At 42.4% G+C, this 26,668-nt stretch overlaps 1 protein-coding gene across 1 annotated transcript in view; it reads right to left on the reverse strand.

Annotated features, from left to right (window-relative positions):
* LOC118822936 (cadherin-24) overlaps positions 1 to 19,939 on the reverse strand; it is a 107,001-nt gene extending 87,062 nt beyond the window's left edge. The window contains 1 exon segment of the mRNA XM_036592262.1: positions 19,715 to 19,939. Coding sequence (XP_036448155.1) covers positions 19,715 to 19,810 — 96 coding nt within the window. The 5' untranslated portion in view covers positions 19,811 to 19,939.
* Positions 19,940 to 26,668: the final 6,729 nt, after the last annotated feature.

Below are 26,668 nucleotides of genomic sequence, written 5' to 3' on the forward strand. Positions count from 1 at the left end.
GCCCAACACCACTAAACATCACCAAACACCACCCCACACCAGTGAACATCACCAAGCATGGCCTGACAACACCAAACACTTCCCAACACCACAAAATTCAGCCTAACACCACCCCACACCACTGAACGCCACCAAACACTGCCCAACGCTGACCAACACCAAACCCAGCCTGACACCACCAAACACAGCCTGACACCACCAAACATCGCTAAATACGGCCTGATACCACTAATCATGGTCCAACACCACCAATCATGGCCCGACACCACCAAACACTGCCCAATACCAAACAACACCCAACACCAGCACTGCTGCTGCTTTCCATTTCTGACTGACTTCACAGAGAAAACAATCCTGATTGGACAATTTTCCACTGGCCGTTTCATTAAATTAAACCAATTAAAATAAGTGTCACTCCAATACTCAGAGTTTAAATACAACAAGATCAATAAAACTGAATTTTATTAATTATAATTATAAATGGATTTTTACTTCACTTTTAACTCACTATGTCTTCTCTGGAGGCCCAGAAGGCCCTGATCACTCCACAGCTGAGCACCTGAGGAGCTACTTTTGTAGCTAAAAGTTTCCCGACTTTTTCAAGGTCAGAGACCAAAGAGAGGAATTCCGGCCCGAAGAGTTGAAACAGAGCGCTGTAATCTGATACCGCACACACGCTGAGTTCTGCTGGGAGCTGCTGAGACATGCTGTTTACTGACCCATGCTAGATTCCCCCAAACTGCTTACCCTGATGTTTCTCTGGATGAGGCGCGCTTGTATGTGTGTGCTCCGCTGGCGATGTCCTCATTTCAGAAATTCCAGCTCTCTCCTTTGAGGCTTAAAATCAGACAGAAATGTGCTGTGATTCCAGCATCACTGCCCTGTTCAAATCCGCTTAATTTCACCACGTTAGAGCGGAGATACGGCGGTACAGTTGCCCCCCACCGGTGAAGAATTCTCCACTGAATACAGACGCACGGCCCACTCTTACAGCTGACAGGCCGCGCGGAGTGTAATCACTCAACATAGCTCATAATTCCTCACAAATCAGTGCAGTCGTCCTGAAAAAGCTGCGCGCTGTGACGTACAGCGCGGCGTAAAAGTCCGAGACCACCCTTCGTTATTTAGCTTCCATGTTCAGCGCTAAGAACAAAGCAAAGCATGTAGAAAATGACACAGAGACCTCAACAATCAAATATAATGTCTAATATTTTCAGTATTTATTGTGTCACTCTTTACCTTCATTACAGCTTCCCTTCTTTTCTCGTTTCTCAAGTAAATCTGCAGACACACCTCCAAAGTTCAGTCTTAGACGTTGGTTGTAATTTCTGAATGTAACGTGACAGAACCAGCCAGACACTCGCGGTAAAACAAGAAATGAGGCTTTACTTGTAAAACAACAAGATTCGTAGTTGGTGAACAGGCGTGGGTCAAATCCAGAGGAGCAAAAAGACAAAAAGGACAAATATAAAGACAACCAGGTCCAAAGGGGCAAAGACAAAAAGACCAAAGTCAGGAAATCCAGAAACAGGGACAAATACAGGAGAATGGAAACACTCAGTAGCTCTTGAATGAGAAGCACCACCTCGAAACTAACCTACTCTAAAGCCTGGCCTTATAAACTAAACTAGGCTGGTCATGTGGCACATAGAACAGACGCAAAACACCCAGTATTCTGGTGATTGTGAGTGGTGATTGGTGGACTGAGGAAGTTCAACAGTCACATGATCTCCCACGGGATTCTGGGAAATGGAGTCCATGAGAGAATCAGAGCCAGAGGGAAGCATGACACTGAAGTAATCCCCAACACATTCAGTGATAACTGAACAAATCAGATTGAAGCTGATAGATGTTTATCGAAGCGATACCTATAAAACCTTTCATCACTTTAGGCCAGCTTTTGTCATTGGATGGGGGTCCAAGTGTTTATGGTGGTCCAGAAAGAAAAACAGTACTTTCAGAGTTTTCAAAAATGCATTTTATAAAGAAGAAAAACAAGAATGTAATAAGTCACACATAGTAACTAATAAAAACATATTTGTTCTCTCATTGGGTTAACTCAGGGGTCACATGCAGCTCTTTCACTGTCCCTGTTGTGGCTCCACAGCAGAATCAGATTTAGTAGGTAAAAATAAAATAATCCTCCTTTACAGTAAAATAAAGCTCTGCTGATCGTTCAACACAGTTTAACAATAAATGATCTTAAACTCTGGAGTTAATGTAGAACTGCTAATTCACCCTTTAACCCTGAAGATCAGCGCAGACTGCTGGTCACCATAGCAACACAGACAACGGTCTCGCCTAGCTAGTAGCTAACGGAAAGGCAAGGAGAGAGATTTAAGACGAACATCGATAATTTGGAGACGAATGGACTTCTGGCACGCCTCAGGCACCATTTAAGGTGGAATGGGAAAATCTGAGCAAGAATCCGGTGAATGAGAAGCGACTTCAGCTAAAAAATCTAACGCTTTGAGACATTTTAGAAGAACCTGTTCTACTTTTGAGGAAAGGTTTCGTGCTGGAGCAAAGTAACTCTGCGCTTTGTTTATATTTGTTAGCCGATTCTAGTACATCAGCACACACTGAGACATCAAAATGGACATAAGATGTCCGCAAGGTGGTCTGATTTTTGTTGAAAGGACAAAATGGCTCTTCTTAGCATTCAGGTTGCGACCCCTGAGTTAGTGTATCTCTCTGAAGGGCCAAATCAAACATCCTCACAGCGCCTCTTTGGCCAGCGGGACTCACTTGGGCAGCTCTGCTTCAGACCAATCAGAACAGGTTTTCATCTTGTTGTAGTTGTTGGACGTGAACGGATTAACAAAACTACTCGTTAATAATCCTGAAGCAGCAGCTCTGAACGTTCATCAGCACAAACACTATAAACACACTCAGTGTAAACACAGGAGACGGGTTTCAGACAGATCGTCTACAGAAGAACAGAGGAACACAACAACAACACAACAACAACAACAACAACACAATAACACAGATAAAATAAAATAAATGAGTGTGTGTGTGTGTGTGTGTGTGGGTGTGTGTGTTTGTTGTGTGTGTGTGTGTGTGTGTGTGTGTGTGTTTGTGCCCTGCAGTGGTAAAAAGACTTCATACCCTGAGGGAGCACAAACAAACACGCACGAGTGAACCAGAAAAAACTCACAGCGAGAGAATCTCTCTCTCTCCCTCTCTCTCTCTCTCTCTCTCTCTCCCCCCTCTCTCTCTCCCTCGTTCTCTCTCTCTCCCCTTACTGTCTCTCCCTCACTCCTCTTGCTCTCTTTCTCATTTTTCTTCTCGCTCTTTCTTTCTTTCTTTCTTTTTCTTTCTCTCTTTCCCCTCTTTCTCTTATGATCTTTCTTTCTTTCTCCCCCTTCCTCTATCCCTCCCTTTTCCTGCTTTCTCTCTTTCATTTATCTCCTTTAATATTGATTTCCTTTAATGTGTAGAACCTTTATTTAATACGATTCTCTAATAAAGGGTTTTTAAAGTCTTTCATTTATCTCTCTGTCTCTCTACCATTCTTCTCTCTCTCTTCCTCTCTCTACCATCCTATCTCTCTCTCTCTCTCCCTTCCTTTCTCCTTCTCTCTCTCTCTTTCTCTCTCTTCCTTATTCCTCTTACTCTCCACTCTCTTGCTTTCTTTTTCTCTTTCTATCTTTCCTTTCTTTCTTTCTTTCTTTCATTCTTTCTTTCTTTCTTTTCTTTCTTTCTTTCTTTCTTTCTTTCTCTCTCTCTCTCGCTTCCTTATTCCTTTTCTCTCTCTCTCTCTCCTCTCTCTCTCTCTCTCTCTCTCTCTCTCTCTGGCCTGAAGGTATTTATGCACGTGTTAAAGACGCAGCCTATTATGTCATAGTGCACACACACACACACAGATACACACACACACACACACACACTACAGTATAAACTCTTGTAATCACTGTTAAATACTGTTACTGAACTGTGTTGCCTGCGTTACTCGTGTGTCTCTAACAGAACAACGTTAATTGTGTGTCACTCAGTTTCCCCGTATCGGTCGTCTCTGCCTGTCCGGTACATAATCTGACTGCGTGACTCTGATTGTGACCGTGAGCACTGCAGTGTGAGAACCTGTGAGCAATATGTCAAAACATCGAATCACGCGAATATGAAAACTGACTGAAAGGATCTCCATGCCTGAACAGACCGGAGCTCATTACCCTTCAGAGTTTTCAGCCGTTCATTTGTTTTTAACCCCTCAAATGGCCAGGGAGTCCGTCAGTGGGCCCAAAGTCCTATTACACGCTTCTATAATCTAAGAACAGCCCAGCCAGTTTGCATTGGAGTCCCTATAGTTACTGAATAATAGCTATAATGTGTAATAAAACTTTGTGTGTAATAAGTGGGATTTTACGGTGTTTATCAAATATAACTGTCTGACTGTTCAGAGATGATGATGTGCCTTTTAAACAATGTTTGGGTTTTAGAGAGTAACTCAGAAGTAACATAATGAGTCGTGACTTCCAGCAAGGACTTAGTACTGTAATCCCGTTTGTAGTGGTTACATCAGTGACGACAAGCTCACAACGAACAACAAACACATTGGCAGGACTACAGCAAAAACTCGGTCCGGTTCCCTCAGCGAAACAGCTGCAGCATCTGTAACTAAAGGAAATCTCTGCACTCCTTTAGTTGCAACAACAGAACACAACAGATTTCCTCCTGAGGATCCGACAAACGTCCCACAGCGTCAGAGCTGTCAGGTTCACCTATTATCCGAAAGAGAAAACGGTTCACACACTCACACGTTCGTATTCCTGCCATTTGCAGGATATTTTCACTGACTTTTGCTTCAGGAGGGTAGCTACATGGGGGACTGGGGGGGCCGAGGCCCTCTCACTTGGAAGCCTGCCCCCCTCCAGGTTTCTGCCTGCTCAAAACAAAGCAAAACATCCTCTAATGGTAACAAAAATCTTACAGAATTGTGCTGCACTCTTAAAAGATGAACCCAAAGGTTCTGTTTTCTTGCATCCTCTTGTTTTGTTTCCATCTCAAATAAATAAAAATGCCAGAGCTCCATTCAGATCACCACTTTCACCATGATACCACACGGCTGCAGACCGATGTCGGCTACATTAAGGCACAGAACAATGAACTGAAATTTCGGGTGCCAGAACTTTTTGGCCAAAAGTGGTGCTCTCTGTTTCCGGCCAAAAAAGAAAATGTTCAAACAGTCTGAGCAGCAGCAGATCAACAGTGAAACACTGCAGTCCACTGGACTTGTGTTCTATATGCTCTTCAACTTACATGCTTTTTAACATGAGTTTAACTAATTTAATCAAGTTCTTTGAAGGAAATGACACTAATAAAACAACCCCATTTCCAGAAAAGTTAAGACGCCATGCAAAATGCAAATATAAACAGAATGCAAGGATGTTTGAATCATTTAAACCATATATTTAATAGAAAGTAGTACAAAGACAACATATGAAATGTTGAAACTGGAAAAGTTTATTGTTTTTTGAAAAATATATGCCCTTTTTGAATTTGATGCCAGCAACACATTTCAAAAAAGTTGGGACGGGGCAACAAAAGACAGGTAAGGTTGTGCAATGATAAAAAAAAAAAATACACCTGGTAGAACATCTCACAACTAATTAAGTTAATTGGCAACAGGTCAGGAACACGATTGGGTATAAACGAGAAACACTTCTGAAAACCACTGTCTGTAGTTTGTCGCTACATCCACAAATGCAAGTTAAAACTCTGTTGCACAAAGTAGAAATCATTTATGAACATGACCCAGAAACGCCGCCGCCTTCTCTGGGCCTGAGCTTATTTAACATGGACTGAGGCAAAGTGGAAAAGTGTTCTGTAGTCCAAAGAATCAAAATTTGAAATTCTTTTTGGAAATCATGGACGGGACTAAAGATGAGAGGGACCATTCGGCATGTTATCAGCACACAGTTCATAAACCAGCATCTGTGATGGTATGAAGGTGCATAAGTGCACATCTGTGAAAGCACCGGTAATGCTGAACGATACATACAGGTTTTGGCAACATATGCTGCCATCCAGGTGACGTCTTTTTCAGGAAAGGCCTTGCTTACTACAGCAGGACAATGTACAACCACATTCTGCATGTAGTACAACAGTATGGCTCTGTCATAAAACAGTCTAGGGGCTAAACTGGCCTGCCTGCAGTCCAGACCTGTCACTCATTGAAAACACTTAGGATGTTATAAAGCAAAAAATATGACAAAGGGGACCCTGAACTGTTGAAATCATATATCATGCAAAAATTGGGAAACATTTCACTTTCAAAACTACAGCAGTGTCTCCTCAGTTCCCAAACTTTTTTTACATTTTGCAGAACATCCCAACTTTTTTGGAAACGGGGTTATACTACATAACATATAATATTTAGGTAATAACCTTTTATACCTCTAGTTTTGAAAGTTATTACTGTAAACATGTGCATTTGCTAGATCCTGCTGATGCAGGTTTGTGGCTCAAGTGACTTGTGTGCCCCCTGAAACCTCAAACTGCTAGATGTGAGTTCCAAAGGCATGTCCATGTTCATTTCATATTTTTATGTGGAATTTAATAATTTTATAAATCTTTTGCCAAAAATGTAATTACTGCTCTGGTTCTCTGTCAGTTCTCTTACACAACATGACTATTATTGCCTTTGAAGCATCGTCAGCATTAATACATTAGTTCAAAAGCATACACAATTGGCAAATTGTACTATTTCAGTTTTAGTGCTAGTTACTGGCATAGGCTGATACCATGTTAGTGAGCTGGGAAAGCAGTAAAGCTGACCATAATAAGGAAAATATAAGAAATCGCAGTCTTCAGTCCTTCACTCCAGCTATCAACTCTCAGGGAGCACTCACACTATGCCTGGTTGCCTTGTACCGACCCCCTCCCCACTCGCTGGCCTGCGCTCACATTGCGCTTAACGTTCATGACTGTCCTTACTTTGGGCACACTGGCAGGTGGACGTCTTATAGATTTGTTATGCAATGCAGCAATTTCCTGTTAATCGTGCTGCACGTATAAAGAGATTTTACAGCTGATGTTGAGGGAGGAATTTGCTTTGCATCAATAAGGTGAGAACCAGACCTGTTATTAACCCAGCGGGACAGTCGCATCACAGATGTCAGGTTAGAGTTCGGTGGTCAGGCATGAACTTGAAGGGGCGGGCTCGCTCACGGTTCAACGCAGTGCTCACGGGTATGGTATGGAGCGATCACGCTAGTCGAACGAACTGGACTTTGGGGGTCAAACAGGCTCGGGCATGGTACGGATGGCCTAGCGTGAGGACACCCTTAGTGCTGTAGGACTGTTTAACTGGCCTTTACTCGCTGTGGTCCTCTGTCAGTTGTTATAGCAACCAGGCAGTTAAAAGAGGCCACCGATCCTGTGTTGTCCTCTCTGGTTACAGAAGCTACAGTGAAGTAGACCAGTGGTCTAGTTGGTGGTTGTTATCCTCACTTTAGTCTTTGGAACACAGTGCTTCCTAACTGAGCCCCCAGAACTGACACCATATGTCATTATAATAGATGGAAATGAACATAAATACAGTAAAAAGTAACTGTTTATTTATTTATTAATTTATTTATTTAAAAAAGTATTTGAGCTGCTTTGAAGAACACAGTTTGGGTCCAGATTCCTCCTTGATGCCATTCCGGAACAGAAGATGGATTTCTCCTGGCGCTGTGTCTAAAACTCATCTGTAATTAACATTTAATGAAAAAAGAGTTTCAGTTAAGAGACCTCCCACTGACTGTGATTAGACCTAATTACTGAGTCATTCATTCTGAAACCTCCCCCTGAGTATGATTGGACCTAATTACTGAGTCATTCATTCTGAGACCTCCCCCTGAGTATGATTGGACCTAATTACTGAGTCATTTATTCTGACACCTCCCCCAGATTGTGATTAGTCCTAATTACTGAGTCATTCATTCTAAGACCTCCCCCTGACTGTGGTTGGACCTAATTACTGCATCATTTATTCTGACACCTCCCCCAGATTGTGATTAGTCCTAATTACTGAGTCATTCATTCTGAGACCTCCCCCTGACTGTGATTGGACCTAATTACTGCATCATTTATTCTGACACCTCCCCCAGACTGTGATTGGACCTAATTACTGTATCATTTATTCTGACACCTCCCCCAGATTGTGATTAGTCTTAATTACTGAGTCATTCATTCTGAGACCTCCCCCTGACTGTGATTGGACCTAATTACTGCGTCATTCATTCTGAAACCTCCCCCTGACTGTGATTGGACCTAATTACTGAGTCATTCATTCTGAAACCTCCCCCTGAGTATGATTGGACCTAATTACTGAGTCATTCATTCTGAGACCTCCCCCTGAGTATGATTGGACCTAATTACTGAGTCATTTATTCTGACACCTCCCCCAGATTGTGATTAGTCCTAATTACTGAGTCATTCATTCTAAGACCTCCCCCTGACTGTGGTTGGACCTAATTACTGAGTCATTCATTCTGAGACCTCCCCCTGACTGTGATTGGACCTAATTACTGCATCATTTATTCTGACACCTCCCCCAGACTGTGATTGGACCTAATTACTGTATCATTTATTCTGACACCTCCCCCAGATTGTGATTAGTCTTAATTACTGAGTCATTCATTCTGAGACCTCCCCCTGACTGTGATTGGACCTAATTACTGCGTCATTCATTCTGAAACCTCCCCCTGACTGTGATTGGACCTAATTACTGCATCATTCATTCTGAAACCTCCCCCTGACTGTGATTGGACCTAATTACTGCATCATTCATTCTGAAACCTCCCCCTGACTGTGATTGGACCTAATTACTGCATCATTCATTCTAAGACCTCCCCCTGAGTGTGACTGGTCTTAATTACTGCATTGTTTATTCTGAGACCTTCCCCTGACTGTGATTGGACCTAAATAGCATGTCATTCATTCTGAGATCTCCCTCTGACTGTGATTGGACCTAATTACTGCGTCATTCATTCTGAGACCTCCCTCTGACTGTGATTGGACCTAATTACTGCGTCATTCATTCTGAGACCGCCCCCTGACTGTGATTGGACCTAATTACCCCATCATTCATTCTGAGACCTCCCTCTGACTGTGATTGGACCTAATTACTGCGTCATTCATTCTGAGACCTCCCTCTGACTGTGATTGGACCTAATTACTGCGTCATTCATTCTGAGACCTCCCTCTGACTATGATTGGACCTAATTACTGCGTCATTCATTCTGAGACCTCCCTCTGACTGTGATTGGACCTAATTACTGCGTCATTCATTCTGAGACCTCCCCTGACTGTGATTAGATCTAATTACCCCATCATTCATTCTGAGACCTCCCTCTGACTGTGATTAGATCTAATTCATTTTCATCATCCTTATAATATTTTGTCCCCACAAAGAAATAAATACACACACATACAGATATAAACACACCTGCGTACGGATGGTGTAGTGAATGCTTTAGAGGAATGAAGATGTTTTAGGTGTGAGTGTTGCCAGGTTGGCAGGAATTCCCCCCAAACTAAATCCCTCTGCTTTTAGACACAGTATAAGCAGCTCTAAAGCCAACGCACTGCACACGCTCGCAAAACGAGGCTACTTCTATCAGCTCAAAGCCCAAAGCCCACTCTCACATCCACCACTCGTCTACCGCCTCCCTCATCTCTCTGTCTCTCTGCATCCCTCCGTTATCTCTCACTGCAGCCCTCCATCTCTCGGCATCCCTCTTCCTCTCTCTTTTCATCTTTCTCTCTCACTTCATCTGTCTATCTGTCCATTCATCCCTTAGTTTCACTTTCCTTCCCTCCATCTATCTTTGCATCTCTTATCTCTACATCCCTCCTTTTCTCTATTTATCCCTCCACCTCTCTCTCTCTGCATCCCTCCATCTTTCTTTCCCTCTCTCTCACTCCATCTGTCTTTACATTCATTCCTGAATTTCACTTTCTATCCCTCCGTTTCTCTTTGCATATCTCATCTCTATATCCCTCATTTTCTCTGTTCATTCCTCCATCTCTTTCTCTGCCTCCCTCCCTTCTCACTCTCTGCATCTCTCCATTCTTCTTTGCATCCTTCCATCTCTCTCCCCATTCCTCTATCTCTCTCTGTCTCTCTCCATCTTCCCATTTCCCTTCTATCTCTCCTCTTTCATCCCTCCATCTCTCTCTGTCTCTCTCCATCTCTATTCATCCCTCTATCCCTCTCCTTCCATTCCTCCATCTCTGATTCCATCTGTCCATCTCTCTATGCAGCCCTTAGTCTCTCTACCTGGGCCTTCCTTCACCTCTTTATTCATCCTTCCATCTCTCCATGCTCTCCATGCCTCTTTCTCCCTCTAAATCCTTCCGTCTCTCTTTGCAAATCTCATCCCTACGTCCCTCCTTTCCTCTGTTCATCCCTCTCTCTCTTTCTCTGCATCCCTTCATTCTCACTGTCTGTGTGCCTCCATTTTTCTTTGCATCCTTCCATCTCTGCCCGTCTCCGTTCATTCTGCCATCTTTCTCAGCTATGATATTGCGAGTGTCCATCTCTATGTGATTTCCTATGCTGTGTTAGCCCCAAGCTAACGGTGGGGTATGTTCACACTCTGATTCTGGGTTTAATAAGACTTCTACATTAAAAACAGAAATTTTAAGCTTAAAAGATGTTTAAATAACACATTCTTTACTTTATATATTGCAGTTTTATAATAAATTATTCAGTAAATACAACAATTTGAAGCCAAACAGTTTAATGAAGGGGCCTGTTAGCCTGTTAGCTGTCTGCTGAGCTGCTTAGTCTGGTTGTAACTGTTAAGAACTAGAGCTCTTCAGGTATGTAAGGTTTGAATAGTGCAGTTTCCTTCATAATCTCAATGACGTTCGACCTCCTTACATTCCTCAGCAAGCAACAAAACCATCACAGATGATTCCATGAATAGCACAATGGTTTGAAATAACTCGGTGCATTGATACAGAATGTGTACAGTTTTTAGAACGTGGCTCAGCCAATCAGATTCTAGAACCAGAAGTACCTGTTCTATAATAAAACAATACATCATCTCTCTCTGCATTTCTCCTGTTACGGTCAGAACACCTGAGCTTTCTCAGTGCTGCGTATGAGTGTTACAGAAAGCGCCGTCCTCATTCCTCTCCTCTTTCAGCACCTTCTTGCATGCACATTCATCTGGCTTCTCGTCCTGGAGCCTCTCTCCCTCTCTCCCTCTCTCTCTCTCTCTCTCTCTCTCTCTCCCCCCATTGCTCGTCGTGCTCTGAGTAATTGCTCGTTCATTCCTGCTGTGAACGGTTTCTGTAGGGCCTAACGCTAAAACATTTTCACAGTAGGAATGGAATTAATCCAATCTATAAAAACAAAACAGCTACTGGGAGGAAGAAATGCAGGAAATGATCTATGATGGAGCTGCCAGCAGGCTGGATAACCACACACACACCACACACACACACACCAGTCACCGCACACAGTACCTATCCCTCACACCATTTCATCAAGCGTCCATAAGTAATACTAATATGCCTCATATGTATTATATATGCAGTTCTGCGCAAACCTCAGAGCTCATCTTTCATTTATTTAGTTTCCAGTCAAAACGGCCAGAGTTTTTCAGGAGATGTTTCTGAGAAGGTTAGATGAGATAATCCACTTGCATAAGGAAGGAGAAAGTCATGTTTCCAAAACTGGAGCTCCAGAGGTCCAAAGACCTCCAAAATAGTACCTTTACAGGAGGAGCCAAAAACACTCTTAGCTTTTAATGTAAGTTAATGTAAAGAGATTTGATTCCAAGTGTTTTTTAAAGCATTTCTGTTGGTCCATTCATCACGAAATTTTCACACAACATAAAGAACGGCTGGTGTGTTGAAATTATGCATAAAAATAAAAATCGACAAAAATGGAGATACATGGTTTTCTCTGGACAGCGATGAAATTAGTCTCCTAACAACCACCTGGAAGACCTGGTAGACCCCAAAACTGCCCCCATCAGATAAACAGCACTTAAAGCTTTCATCTTTGAGAGAGAGGAGAAAATCAAGCTGCTTCAGATCTGAAAACATCCACAGGTGTTTCTGTCCATCCTTCCACTGTGAGAAGACGACTCAGCGCTGTGGGTCTGAAAGGATGTGTAGTTGATCAAGAAGAACCTCACTGAGAAAAGGAGACGGACACATCAAACAAAGAAGCTGAACGATGGACTGACCACCCCAGAGTCCAGACCTCAACACCACTGAATGTGTTTGATTACTTCAGAAAATGATCAACCAGCTTCTGAGACTGAACTTTGGAGGTGTGTCTGCAGATTCTTTGAGGAACTGAAAGTGAGTCTCCTGAAAAGAATGGAAGTTTAACAAAGCGCATGTAATAATGATTGTATGATGAGTAAAGATGTTCAAAAATGAATAATTTGTACTTAATGGCTTTTTTTTTTGACTGGAAATGAAATAAATGAAGGGTCTCTGATTGTTGGAGATCTCTATTTATAGTTCTCTATCTATATTTGATAATAATATGTCAGATTCATGTTATATTAAAGCAATAAGCCATGAGAGGCTGTGTGTTACTGTGATTGTATCACAGGGAAGGGTGTTATTAGGCATGATGTGAAGTGGAGTAAAACTCCCTTCCCTGTGATAAAATCACTGTAACACACAGCCTCAAGTGCCTTATTGCTTTTATAAACGGCGGCCAATATAAAATATGATAAAATACATCATTTTTCAGAAACGTATTTGTTATTATTATTAATAATCTACGCAATTGAGTATTCAATCCAGTTGTGAGGCAGTCAGAGGTGTACGTATATTGTGGATTTTACAACGGGCTTCGAACGCAGCTCAGCCAATCAGATTTTAGGACCGGAACTATCTGTTTTATAAATGTAGGGAAGCACCTATATGTTATAATAAAATGAACACAAAGAAATGCTTTTGTTATTTCAGTAGCAAAAAAAGGGAAACATGGCACTTTGGTAAAGAGCACTTTACAAAGACAGGATCATTCTGTTCTGTAGGTCAGGACTGTTTTTCTCCAAAGTTAGGAAAAATTTATGCTGACAATGTACGAAAACAAGCAGACACACGTACACAAATTCAAATGCAGAGTCAAAATATTTCAATTATAAACAGCAGCTACAGATCTGAGCTTCTGGGAACATGAAATATTGAACAGAGGCTTCTTGGATTTGCTCCTCGCTTCAGAAACTGTTTTCAACGCTCTCCGACATCAAACGGAGGTCAAATGGCTTGAGTGTCCGTGCACGGAGGATTTAGTATTTCGCAAATGGTGGAAAGTGAAAAATGCGCAACCTTGCACATTCAGCCGTAATGCTGCGTTTCATCCCTTAATCAGCGCTACAGTCCCGACAGCCTCTGAAGTCCACTGTGTATCTCTCTGAGGCGCGTTTGTGCTGCCAGACGGGCTTCTGACTCTCTGAATGCAGCGCAGGACGGCATTTCACAGAGCAGGATTAGGAGTTAGCTGAATAACTTACGCCCAAGTCAAACTTGTCCACTAGCAGAAAAAATAAGTGAAGTTTCTGTCGGACAAACCTCATTTAAGTTATGGGTTTATCCTGCTTTGTCGCATCACTCCTGGGTTTCTCAGTTAGCCGGATAATTTAAACCCAAAGTCAGGATCATACGACTTTACCTCTCATTACTGCCTACTGTTACTATCCTGTCCTTGATTCTGTTATCCAGTTATCCAGTTTTTTCGAGAAATTCTGAGGTATTTCAGAAAGCAAGATTTCTTAGTTAGCCAGATAAATTAAGCTCAAAAATCAAGGCTGTACAACAGGAGAAGAAGTGATGTTTCAGTTAGATAACTCTCACTTTGGGCTAAGTTATTTAGATTTACTCAAAAATCCTGCTCTGTTATATATTTCGGTTTTCTTGGTTAGCTGGATAACTTAAGCCCAATGTGAGGGGCTTTAAAGTAAAGATTATTCAAGAAGACTTTTACCTCTCATTATTGCCTACTATTGTCCTATTGAACAGTTATCCACTTTATTGAGAATCCTTGGAGGCATTTCAGAACACAGGATTTCTCAGTTAGCCAGATAACTTAAGCCCAAAATTAAGCCTGTACAATAGAAGAAATTGTAAGTGATTTTCCAATTACATAAACCTCGCTTTGGGCTTCAGCTTTACTTAGAAGTCCTTCTTTGCTACACATCTCCAAGGTTTCTTGGTTAACTGGATAATTTAAACTCAAAGTAAGATGGTTAAATAAGAGTTTACATCTCATTACTGCCTACTACTACCTAAAATTAATTACTATAGATTTGTTGGTAAATTATCCAGCTTTATTAAGATATCCTGGGGCATTCCAGAAATTAGCATTATTACCATATCAGACTGGTTTGATTTTGTTGGTAAATTATCTAGTTTTACTAAAAAATCCTGGGTAGGCAAAAATGAAAGGTAAAACTCTTATAGAACAATCCTTACTTTGAGTTTAAAGCGCCTCACTTTGGGCTTAAGTTATCCAGCTAACCAAGAAAACCCAGAGAGACATGACAAAGCAGGATCTCTCAGTAAAGATGGACAGTGAAAGTTTCCAAAAGCAAGGTTTCTCAGTTAGCCAGATAACTTAAGCCCAAAAGTCCTATTGGACAGCCTTGCTTTTTTTGGGCCTAAGTCTTCTGGCTAGCTGAGAAACCTTGCTTTAGGAAACCCTCACTGTCCATCTTTATCCAGAAATCCTGCTTTGTGAGATGCCCCCGAGGTTTCGGACATAACAAAAACAAAAACAAAAACAAAAACAACTACCAAAAAAACAACAACAATCGCAGACCCCCGGCTCGGCCCACTGGACAAATATTTACTCAATTAGAGACTTAGCTATGCAGCAGGCAGAGGGAGGTGGGGGTGTGGAGGGAGAGTTACAGTATAAAATATGTATGAGGTGTGTACTGTACCCCTTCCCAAACTCTTCAGAGTGTTTTCTGCATCCCCGCCTGCAGACCATGCAGCCTGTAGTACAGCCAGTACAAACATCTCCAGCGAGCGTGTTGGTGAGCGTGAGAGTGTGTATACATGCACACGTGTGTCTCTGAGTGCGTCTCTGTGTGTGTGTGTGTGTGTTGATCGCGTGTGCAGGCTGCTAAACGTTTCCTCAAGGCATGTAGCCTCTCTCCGCCCGGCGCGCTCCCTCTGCCTGACAGCCGCAGTGCGACTGCTGGAGTGGAACTGACAGGACGGCCCTCATTAGCTTAGAATGAAATTGATTATGTGTTTGAGGGCCAATTGGGATGTAACTCGATTATCATGGTGAGTGAAAGGAACAGTTATGCGAGAAATCAAATTCGTGCAATTTTCCTTTTACCCTAAATGACTTACTCATGCGGTTCTGACGCTGCGTGACTGCCGTCTATAAAAACGGACTGTATTAGAAAAGTCAAGTCAAATTTATTTATATAGCGCCTTTTACAACATGTTGTCACAAAGCAGCTTTACAGAGAATCCGGGTCCATGTCCCCAGTGAGCAAGCCTTGGCGACAGTGGCAAGGAAAAACACAGTTTTTTTCCATGCATTTCTAATGTAAAGCTCTTGTGACTCACAGCTGTCTGAGAACCCTCGGTTCGGTCACATTACAAAGTGCATGTAAAGATCGAGGCCTAATCTATCTGGCTTCTGGCATGAAGACTGTTAATCTGGCAGCGTACTTCAAATGAAAATGTCCAAGCAATTTTTTGGAAATTTTGGCCAAAAAGTAATTGTCTTGTTGGCCGAAATGGTCTTGTGTTATCAATCAATCAATCAATCAATCAATCAATCTTTATTTAAGGTCTGAGTCCATTAACAGTGAACCCTTATTTACAGCATAGCTGAGCTTTATGCAACAAAAAGGAATAAAAAGAGTAAATATAAATTTAAGATAGTAAAAAAAAAAGCAAAATAAATAAATACGACCAAAAATATTAAAACAGTACATAAATAAATAAGATTAACAAACCAAAACAATCAAATACTATAATGTAATTAGTAATAACAATAAATTAATAAAACATTAATTGTAAGAAAAAAGATAAAATAGAAAACAATAATAGTAATAATGAAACAGGACAATAACAGTAAAATGTAAAAAAACAGTAAAAACAGTAAAATGACGAAACAACAAAAATAATACATCAAACGAAATCAAATAACTAAAAAACGAATAAAGCCCTAAAGCTAAATGAACTAAGACAGCTGCAGGCTGAGTGGAGGTGTTTAGAGATCACCAGTTTAAAATGGTGGAGTGACACCAGCGAGTGGAGTTTTAGAGATTCCTGTAAAAGCAGCTGAAAGCAGATTTCCCAGTTCAGTAAAAGCTCTCAGCTCCTGATCCAGTCTGTTTCCATTGTTTACAGGACACTGATGTGATGTCAGATGGCGTGTGGTGAGTGAGCGTCCTGTAGATAACCCGAACCCGGTGTGTTTCCTGCCGCACTGACAGAGAGAACCAACCTAGTTCATGCGGTTTGGTGTGTGCTGCTTGCTGAACAGGCCTGCCCATCACTGCGCTGTCTGTCCTGAGACCTCCCTCTGCACGCCGTTTCACATGTGTCTCCAATGTGGACTGAACGAAGAATGAAGGGTTTCTGATGTGATGGTCAGTCCTTAGTGATTTCCTGAGTGTCCATTGGTCAGTTTCACACAGAATGTAGACGGACACATGAATCCACCAGTTCCACACAGTGAGAGGCATCCGGGGCCCAAACTCCGAGCCCAAAAGAAACCCTGCGAATACAGTGGGGAATACATGCAAGTCCCTAGCCCTGCCTCCTGGGGCTCAGGACTCACACGCCGTCCCCCACTCCCTCGCAGATTTCATCCTCTCCCCGCTATCTTCACGTTTTTTTCTGGGCTCTGCCGGCTCTTGCAGCCATCATCGGTGCCCAGGTGACAGGCGCATGCCACAGACGTGTGTCTCAGCCCCTCTTCATAGGCTCATAACTCCGGATGTGAGTCTCGTATGATCTCATGATAAGATGAAATGGAAGGAGCGACTCTACAGATTCAGGAAATGTTTGAACCGTATTTCTGCGCTGTTTATCGCAAAGATAGAGACACAGATATAGAAACATTGAATTTGACATGCAGGCGAGTTTGTGGACCCCAGAGGGTTAATTAAAACATTATGAGAGAAATTAGCACACTAAAGCACAGAACACCACTATGGTTGGAATACCAAAACATGTCAAATCTATTCAAACTTGTCTTCGTAGGAGGAGATGGGAGGCACCACCGCTTCACTACAACATTCAGAAACAGGCTCATGATTTCCCAGTATGCCATGAACTGTGATCACTGTAAAATCCTTAATTTCAGCTTTTGGACAAGAGGCCTGACCTGTTTCCCACAGAATGCACCATTTCACAACAATCTGCTACATTTACAGAGTGCAGTAAGAGGATTACAGCGTCTTTACTGTAAATTTACAGCAATTCCACGCAAAGTAGCTAAAAACTTTAGCAGCTGTCATGGTTTTTGGTCTGTACTTTTGTCCACTTTCATAGATAACGGTGTACATACGGCACCACATTATGAAATCTATCAGAGATCACTAAATATCTCCACACAGTTTAAGGTGACCATGTAGTGACTTCAACATGCAGTGAGCACCATGCTAAATGGTGAGGTATAAGCTCCCAATACTTGTTAGCGACATTAGCCCCGTAACTTTAGTGCAAAGCAGCAAACGTCAAAAAGCACACTATCCTTTAAATCTACCAATACGACAAACCACAAAACAATCCTGTTCTCGGCTCACTTCTCATGCGGAAACCATATAAATAAGCAAATGCATTCGACAAGACCTGCACAACACACTGCAAGCTCATGGTCCCACTGTCAACAAGCATTATGTTATAAACCTCAGTGCTTAGTGGGGCACTAGAATACAAACCAGTGAGTCTATAAAACTGGAGATGTTATTATTCTAACAGCCAAAACAACAATGAATATGAGCACATTGACAGTTGAGGATTGTATCCTGCTTTACAAAAGAAGAGAACAGAATACCTCGAAGATGGATTATGTGTCTGCTGAATGGAGAAAGGTCTAACTGCAGCGCCGCAGTAAAGCACTCTCAAAGCCGGGCTGTCAGACGCTCACTCTCAGCTCCGGATGCGATGATACAGAGTGGTCAAAAGGCCAAGTAGCTATCATGTCTTGCGTTTTCTTACATGGAGGACACTGAAGTGCATAACATTTTTAGAAACCCTCAAATCTCAAATAGCTGGCTACTCCCTGCATAGTGCACTGCATAGGTCAGGAAACTGGCTCCTGTCCACAAATAGTGCTCTAAATGTTAGGGAGTCACACAGCTTACGGCTGAATATACATGGCTGTCTATTTGGGTGTAGAAGCCATTATTTTATGATCTATATAGTGCACTACCCAGGGAGTACACTCTCAGGAAAAAAGGTACGAAACTGTCACTGGGGCAGTTCCGCTCTTGTCACTGGGGTGGTACCCTCAAGGGTACATCTCAGGACCTTTAGTCAGGGAACCTAACTCTACCATAATCCATTGACATTGTGTTTTCTAAGCTGTACTGACTCCACACACCCCGTCTCGTCTCCAGGCTTTTATTTTACTGTTCTGTTTTAAAACATTCGGTTATGAAAAGGTACAAATATGAACTTTTCACCTGGAAAAACTTATTTAGGGTACATAATTGGACCTTAAACCACTGTTGTACCATTGAGGGAACATTTACACTGTTTGTACCTTGATGAATGAAAAATGTACCTGCACAGAACCTTTATTTCTAACTGTGTAGGAAGCAATTTCAGATTCAGTCATGTGATATGGACCAGCATTGGCTACATAACGGAGATTTGGGCCGTGTGAATGAACAGCTAGCTAATAAGTAATGATTTAATGGCTGTATGCTTAACATCAGCCAGCAGTACCAAAATACACTTTGAAACTGAAAGATCCAAAAATTTTACCATGCATACAAGCAGTTTCTCTGTTAAAACGGTTTCTCTCACCTAATAAGAGTAATGTAGTAGAATTTCAGTACATCATTTACTCCCGCACTCATCAGAGATGAAGTTCCTGCATATTTACTGCACACTCTATAGCAGTACACTCCCTGAAAAAGAGTACTGTACAGGTATGTATTTGTCCTCAGATGTAAACGTACACTCAAAAGTACAACAATAGTCCTTAAGGGTCCAAATATGAGTGAGTTCATGCATAATATGTCCCCCTCCCCTTTCCCAACCACTTAACTCTAGTAGGCTGCACCCAGATGCTAGTAAGAAGCATTGCACCCCTTGCACCTTTTTAAACTTTAACTATAATTTATTTTTAATTATACAAATAAAGCCTGGAGTCAAGCAGGGCTTGGAACACGGCACTATTGCATTCCCCTACTAAAGGTACTAAGACATACCCTTGAGGGTACCACTCCAGTGATTTGTACCCTAGTACCTTTTTTATGAAAGTGTAATATGCACTACATAGTATGTATTGGATTAGTGCAATAGACATTATACAAACATGGCAGTTTGAGTACAGTCTTTGTCTTTTTTGTCCAACCTTTGCATATGGTAATCCACACTATTGCACCCCTTTCTGAAATGCCTAGAACGGAGCTTGCTCTTGCATTGCATTGTGAAGTTTCATGTGACACGTTCTAGAACACATGACATCAATTTAGCGTAGCTTGTAGTGTTTGCATTTGTGAATTCATGTAAGTTACATGCCTGGTGTGACTCTTACCCGACCAATCAAGACCGGCTCCGGCCCACTGTACTCTTCAATCACGAAAAACTGGTTCCAGATCCAGCTCCTCCTGGACCTAGAGCGGGGCTCCATCCCAGCAAGGCCCAGTCCCCCTCCTGGGGAATCTCCCGGGAACTCCTGAAAAACTATACCACTTCCGTGAGTGGCACTTTGAGCCTCTTGAAGGCCAGCACCCAGTCCAGCACCACTATTCAAGGATTGAAGGGTATCTGTGGCACTGGATATAGAGCTGGTTGTTGTGATTAGAGCAGAAGGGTTTGGGTTTATGTTGCCTTTGAGCGAGGAAACTGCAGTCCCAGCGTTTTCCGAGACGCTCACTCTAATCTCTGTGGCTTGTGAGGGATCCTGATCCGTGGGTGCAATCCTTTCCCACAGAGGCCCTGCTGGAGCCAAGGATGCCTCGTTATTCGTTATTCTCTCGTTGTTCAAAGTGTCCCGCCACACTTTCTTCAAAGTGTCCCGCTCTCTCCAGGCAGCCTTTGAACTGTGAAAGGTTTCTGTGTGTGATGATGTTGATGATAAGTCGTCCTTTCTTGCTGCCCTCCGAGGCGCCGGATCGAGTCCTCCCTCCTGCGCCACGTGTGTGTGATCATCTGCGCTGCCCACGAGTTTCACAAGCTTGGAACACACATACACACACACACACACCCTGAGGATGAGCAGCGACGACCTCTTTGAGCTGCTCCTCGGCATGGTTCACCGGGTCGGGAGCAGAGGCCAAAAAGACGTACCCTTTCTTTCCTGTCCTCTGCGAGAGACTCTCGGTCTCATCCCCTCTCCTGAATGACTTTTCTTTTCATTTCTTCCCTCCATCGCTGCATCTCGGCATTCTCCTGGTGCTCAGCACTCATTGACAGCCAGTCCCCCCCTCCCTCTCGTTTTTCTGTCTCTCTCTCTCTCCTTCCCCCTCTCTATCTCTGCCTCTCTGTTTGGATTTTGTAACTCTCCCCCGTATGTCTTCCTTCCTGCCCTCCTCTCTCTCTCGTTACTTCACTCTTTGCATTCTGTAGCTCTCACTTTCTTGCTTGCTCTCTCTCTCTATCTGTCTTCCCCCTCTCTCTCCCTCCGTAGTCATCCGTAGCACCTCTGGAGCGCTCCCTGTGCCTCTCCGTCCGGCGGCTCAACCTGCAATCACAGATAAACGCAGAATCACCACTGAGGTCACTGCTGGACTTAATTACACTTCACTGCTAATCAGCAGAGCTCGCAGATCCTTAAGCTTCCACATAGTGCGGTGTGTGTGCGAACGGGGAGCCGTGGCTCTCGGCTGTGTATCGAGTCTCTGCTGGGAATCATCTACTTCCCTTTAATTGGATTCCTGCCAGTTATTTTGAGACTCAATATTTGTATTTATAATGAAGTGATGAAAAACTGTAGCATGGCACAGGGACTGAGTTTCATCACAATGACAAAAACATCCAGATGGCATCAGACTGAAACAGGTGTTTTTCAATTTTATGAAAAAAATAAATCCTTATTTCCTATTTGTCCCGCTGCCTTGTTTTCCATGCAGTATCCTCATTTTCTCTGCGTTCTCTGCTGCCAGCCTCAACATGTTGACTTGACAATTACGATTAGAAAGATTACACAGATGCAAGCTAATTTTTCTCTCTGAAACACACCACTGTCAAATCCCACCAGACATCCTTTAACACCATTTAAGCCTCTATCTTGTACAACCTCCGAACTCCACTTTGGCAAACTCTTGTAGGGGGCTTTCACTACATAATTACTTCCAGTCGCTACAACTTGGCTCAGATTGTGTTGGATAAGCATTTCAGAAAATCTTCTGCATTGTGAGAGAGGATGAGCTGCTGTCTCTTTACCACTGCATTAAAGCAGGCCTTTGAACGGGTCCCACTGAGATGGAGCCTGAGGCAGAGTGGAATCCGTGGACGGATACCCAATTTGGTTATTTTCACCGAGTCATGGCAAGGAGAGCCTTACAGTACGTGTGCATGTGTCCATGCAAGCAAACTACCTCGCTCTGCTCAATCCTACATTTTTTTACAGAATTCAGACATGACTCATAGAACTCATTAGGGCCAAAACTGTCAACTGTGACTGCAAAACCTCAAGGACACTTCCTCACTGCTTAATTAAACCCACTCCAAAGCTTCATGGAACTCTTCAGGTTAATGAAGACTGCTGCTTCTTGCATCTTGACCTCCATGAGTTTGATGGGAACAATGTACCTTCAACCTTCTGACTCTGAACTGAAAGCCCTCTGACTCTGAATAATGCTACATAACTCTGACCCTCTCAGTGTGAAAAGAACAACATACCTACAGCCTTCTGAGCTTCAAAAGAACAACTTACCTATAACCTGCTGGGTTGGGGATGAAGGATATACCTACAACCTTCTGTGCTTGAAAAGAACAACTTATTTAAAGCCCTGAGTTTGAAAAGAAGGAAATACATACAATTTCTGGGTTTGAAAAAAACATACTGACAACCCTCTCCATTTGATAATAACAACATATCTAAAACTATGTGAGTTTCAAAGAAACTTACCTATGACCTGCTACACTTCAAAAGAACAACTTACCTACAGCCCTGACTTTGAAAGGAACAACATGCGTATGACCTTCTGAGAAAAAGAATATAACTTCCTGAGTTTGAAAAGAGGAAAATACCTACATACAACCTTCCTAGTTTGAAAAGAGTGACATACCTACAACCCTCTGAATTTAAAAAGGGCATCGTATCTCCATCCCTCTGCAGTTGAAGTTAACAATAGAGGCAGTCGTGGGCTGGAGGTTAGGGGACCAGCCTGGTTTTCTCCCTGGGTGCCATAGATAGGGCTGCCCACTGCCCCCTAGTGTGTGCATTCACTAGTGTGTATGTGGGTTTCACTGCACAAATGGTTAAATGCAGATGTCAACTTCCTCTGTGTGCAACTGGTCAGTGTTCTGAATTCTAAGAATTCAATGAGTTCAAGCAAGATTAATGGAAGTCATGAGGACCGATCCTATCAAGACTGGCTGCAATCTTAATGATGGTACTTCAACTAAACCCATGTTCCAAAGATTCTTTAAACTGTCCAGGTTATCGAAGCACACTGGTTCTAACATCTAGATCTCTGCGAGTTTGAAAGGAGCAGTGTACCTCCAATTCTCTGAGTATGAGAGGAGCAACGGCATGATTAATGGAAGTCATAAGGACCAAACCTATCAAGACTGGTTCCAAACTCTTAATGATGGTACCTTAATTAAACTTACATTGTAAAGATTCATCAAACCGTTCAGGTTTTCGAGGCATGCTGCTCCTTGCACCTAGATCTCGGTGAGTTTGAAAGGAGCAACACGCTTCCAACTCTTTCGTGGCCAATTATTAGGCAACATCAGCACTGCGATGGTCTCAAATCACAGAGTCTTTAAATGTACCAAGTGCACTTTAGGCTACACACCACGGAAGCACATACATATGCAATCGGACATTCCTGCCTATAAAGCACTCTGGGGGAGATGCCTGCTGAGTTCGATATGAGCCTGTCATGGTGGTATCTCCGTATCCTCTGGCTATGCTCCATATCCGCAGCTTAATAGATGTCTCTCTCTCTCTAACTCACTCTCTTTCTCTCTTCTCTGGTCCAGCGGTTGCCAGCTACACAAGCTCTTGGCAATGTTTTCTCTAAACTGGATTAAATATCTCCATATACGGGACTCACACTTCTCTGTACCACACAATGATACAGCTACATGAAAGAGTGACAGGCTCTGAGAATAGAGACAGGCTCAAAGACACAGAGATTGCAGAGCTTTGCAGAGCTTATACAGAGCATAAGCTGCAAATATCACCAATGTTGATTACCGAAGGAACAGTTTGGCCAAGAAACAAATGTAGTTTCCTTTTATCCCAAATGTAGCTGGTCTTCCAAAGACATAAGCAATTCTACTTGAGATTGTGTAGAGGGACACTCTGGCCAAAAACTATGACCAACTGGCCTCACAGTAGGGCCACAGCCACCTCTAGAGCAGGGATGCTCATTCCTGATCTTGGAGATCTACCATCCTGGAGAGTTCAGATGTTCAGACCCCCCGAAGACCTTCCTTACCTGGGTCAGGTGTGCTAGATTTGGGTTGGAGATCAACTCAGCAGGGTGGTAGATCTCCGGGAGCAGGACTGAGCACCCCTGCTCTAGAGTGTGATGTTCCAGCCACAAGTAAAAACCCTTTCTGATGTCTTGAAGGTGGGAGGGACTACCAGTACTTTGGGCCAGATTCATGAGAGTTTTGTTTGTTTTTCTCCTTCAGTGGGTGGTGAATGCATACAGAAAGAGGTTAGCTAACAATATTGCTAAGAAACCAAATGTCACATCTGTATTTTTTGTTATTATTATGAACACACAGGAGTGAGTCCCAATGGTTTTATTTCGTATTTGCTTAATGCCTGCTGTGTATTGAGAGAACACACGAAAGCACAAAAAGGATAGAAAATCATGCATTCAATCATAATAATGAGGCTGCATGATGTGTTACAGAATATTAATATTCTAAGTAATATATTAAATTCTAGTTGTAGGCCGGCATCCACCTTTAACAACTCAATGCAATTTGAGGCAAACGTTCAACAATTGAGGCATGCAGTCTGCGGAATGCTAATTGGTGGGGTATACGCTTGTACTACTCGTTAGCTTCATTAGCCTCCAGTGTTAAAACTACAGATGCCTTGGCTGATTGGGGTAAAGAGAAAAATGTACAACTGTTCCATAAATCTGTTTAGTTTAATCATTATAGAACCTGACACTTCAAATGCGCATTACCCAGGTAGTATTTAATGATGCTGGGTATTACCCACTCTAAGCGCAGAGCACAAAAGCTCCTGTCCTGCTTCTGTAATGTAATCTGGACAGCTTTGTTCATGTCCAAGCCACCTCTAGCCTAAACCGTTTCTGCTCCGCTGAGCCTGACAGCGCAAAACTGCGTAAGTGCTGCACAGTAACAGTAAACACTTCACACTGTGGCAGCTCTGAATACAAGTGATTCCGGATGCATCCGTATGCAAAACACAGCCTGGCTAAGCTGCACAATCCCTGCACACCACGCAAGGCTTCACAATGAAAAATGCACGTCTCTGCCTACATTTAGCCATGCATCTCTGAAGTCTCCGAGGGGCCGAGATCCATGAGTGGTACATGTGCCCCCACATCCACGTCTTTCAAGCTGTGCTGTGTAACGGACCATTAACACGGGGCGATAAATCGGGCAAACGGCCCGACGCTCTGCTGAGCGCTGGATCAATATTGTTCCTTCCCATCAGCGAAGGGTGTATTTCAACGAAGTGTTACACACACTTGGGGACTTCAGAGGCACAGGCCGAGGCCTTTAATAAAATATGAAGGCCGAACTGCAACACTGACCTCCACTTAGTTAATCAAAACGATATGATAAAATGGCCAGAAACAACACGAGGGAGGTGTAATGGCTGGCTGAGGTTCAGCTACAGGGATTAAACGTAAAGTCCATGCCAGAGCTATAAAACCTGTTCGCTTCCTCTGTGGGAGAAAACAGCAGGAGATGCTTGAGTCAGAGAGTTTGAAATATTTATCTAAATCTGACAGGACTCACTATTCACAATGGGGTTTATTTTGGTGTGGATAACATTTCTCAAACAATGTTTGGGCTCTGGTCAGGGTCATATTTTATGTTCAAGTTTGTCGTCTCCCATATTTGACGGAAACAAGCAAAGCAAAACAAGATAATTACGTTTATGATAATCGGATGTACAATTATCCTGACTTTAAACTTTGGTAATGTTGTTCTAAAGCATTAACTGATGCCTAAACTTTTAATGGAATGTAGACTTAATTATAAAGAACTGATAATTAAGCTATTCATTTCAATTTTGCTGATCAGTGATCTGATGACAGTTGTCACTGTTGTTAAGTAGCTTAACAGTTTTTATAAACGAAGTTTCATTCACTATTTTTTCATCATTCAGTGTGTTTACATGCACTAAATAATCTGTTAAGTGCGGAAATCAGATTTTGTCTGTAATTGTTTCAGCTTGTTTACATGCTCTTGGGTAATCAGATAATGGGAAACTCTGGCTCTACATGAGTCAGACAGTAATCGGATTTCTGCTCTGCAACCAGTCAATAAACTCACAGAATAGGACGTGATGTAAACATAACGTAAAACTCAAACGCCATGCCACAGTTGTTTTTTAAACATTGAGTCAGTTTACTGAGCTGAACCCCATTACTGAGCTGAAGTCCAGCTCTCTTTATCAGATTTCTGAAAACATTAATTTATTCAAAAAGACTTTATCAGCTCCCAATTGGATCAGACAGAATTTTGTTGGCTACAGTCAGATTTGGACAGAATTTTGTTTGCAAAAGTGGGATTTGGATACAATTTTGTCAGCTACAGTCTGATATAGACAGAATTTTGTCAGTTACAGTTGAATTTGGACAGAATTTAGTCTTCGGCATTGGTTTCTAACAGCATTTTGTGTGCTACAGTCAGATTTGGGCAGTTACAGTTGTGTTCAGACAGAATATTGTTGGGCTACAGTGGAATTTGGACAGAATTTTGTCAGATTTTTGAAATTTGACAGATTTTTTCTGCTACAATCAGATTCTAACAAAATTTTGTCCCGTACAGTTGGATTCTTAATAGAAATTTGTGTGCTACCGTCAGATGTGGACACAGTTTTGTCAGTTACAGTTGTGTTCAGACAGAATATTGTTGGGCTACAGTCAAATTTTTAACAGAATTTTGTCGGCCACAGTCAAATTTGGACAGAATTTTCTCTGCTACAATCAGATTCTAACAAAATTTTGTCTGCTACAGTCGGATTTGGACATAATTTTGTCTGTTACAGTTGGATTTGGACAGAATTCTCCTGGTTGCACACTGTAAAAAATGGCTCATCAGATCAACCAGTCTGGATTGTAAATTTTTCAGATTTAAATTTTCAGGCCTG

Source organism: Colossoma macropomum, unplaced genomic scaffold (genome assembly GCF_904425465.1).
Source record: "Colossoma macropomum unplaced genomic scaffold, Colossoma_macropomum, whole genome shotgun sequence".
Classification (NCBI taxonomy): Eukaryota; Metazoa; Chordata; class Actinopteri; order Characiformes; family Serrasalmidae; genus Colossoma; species Colossoma macropomum.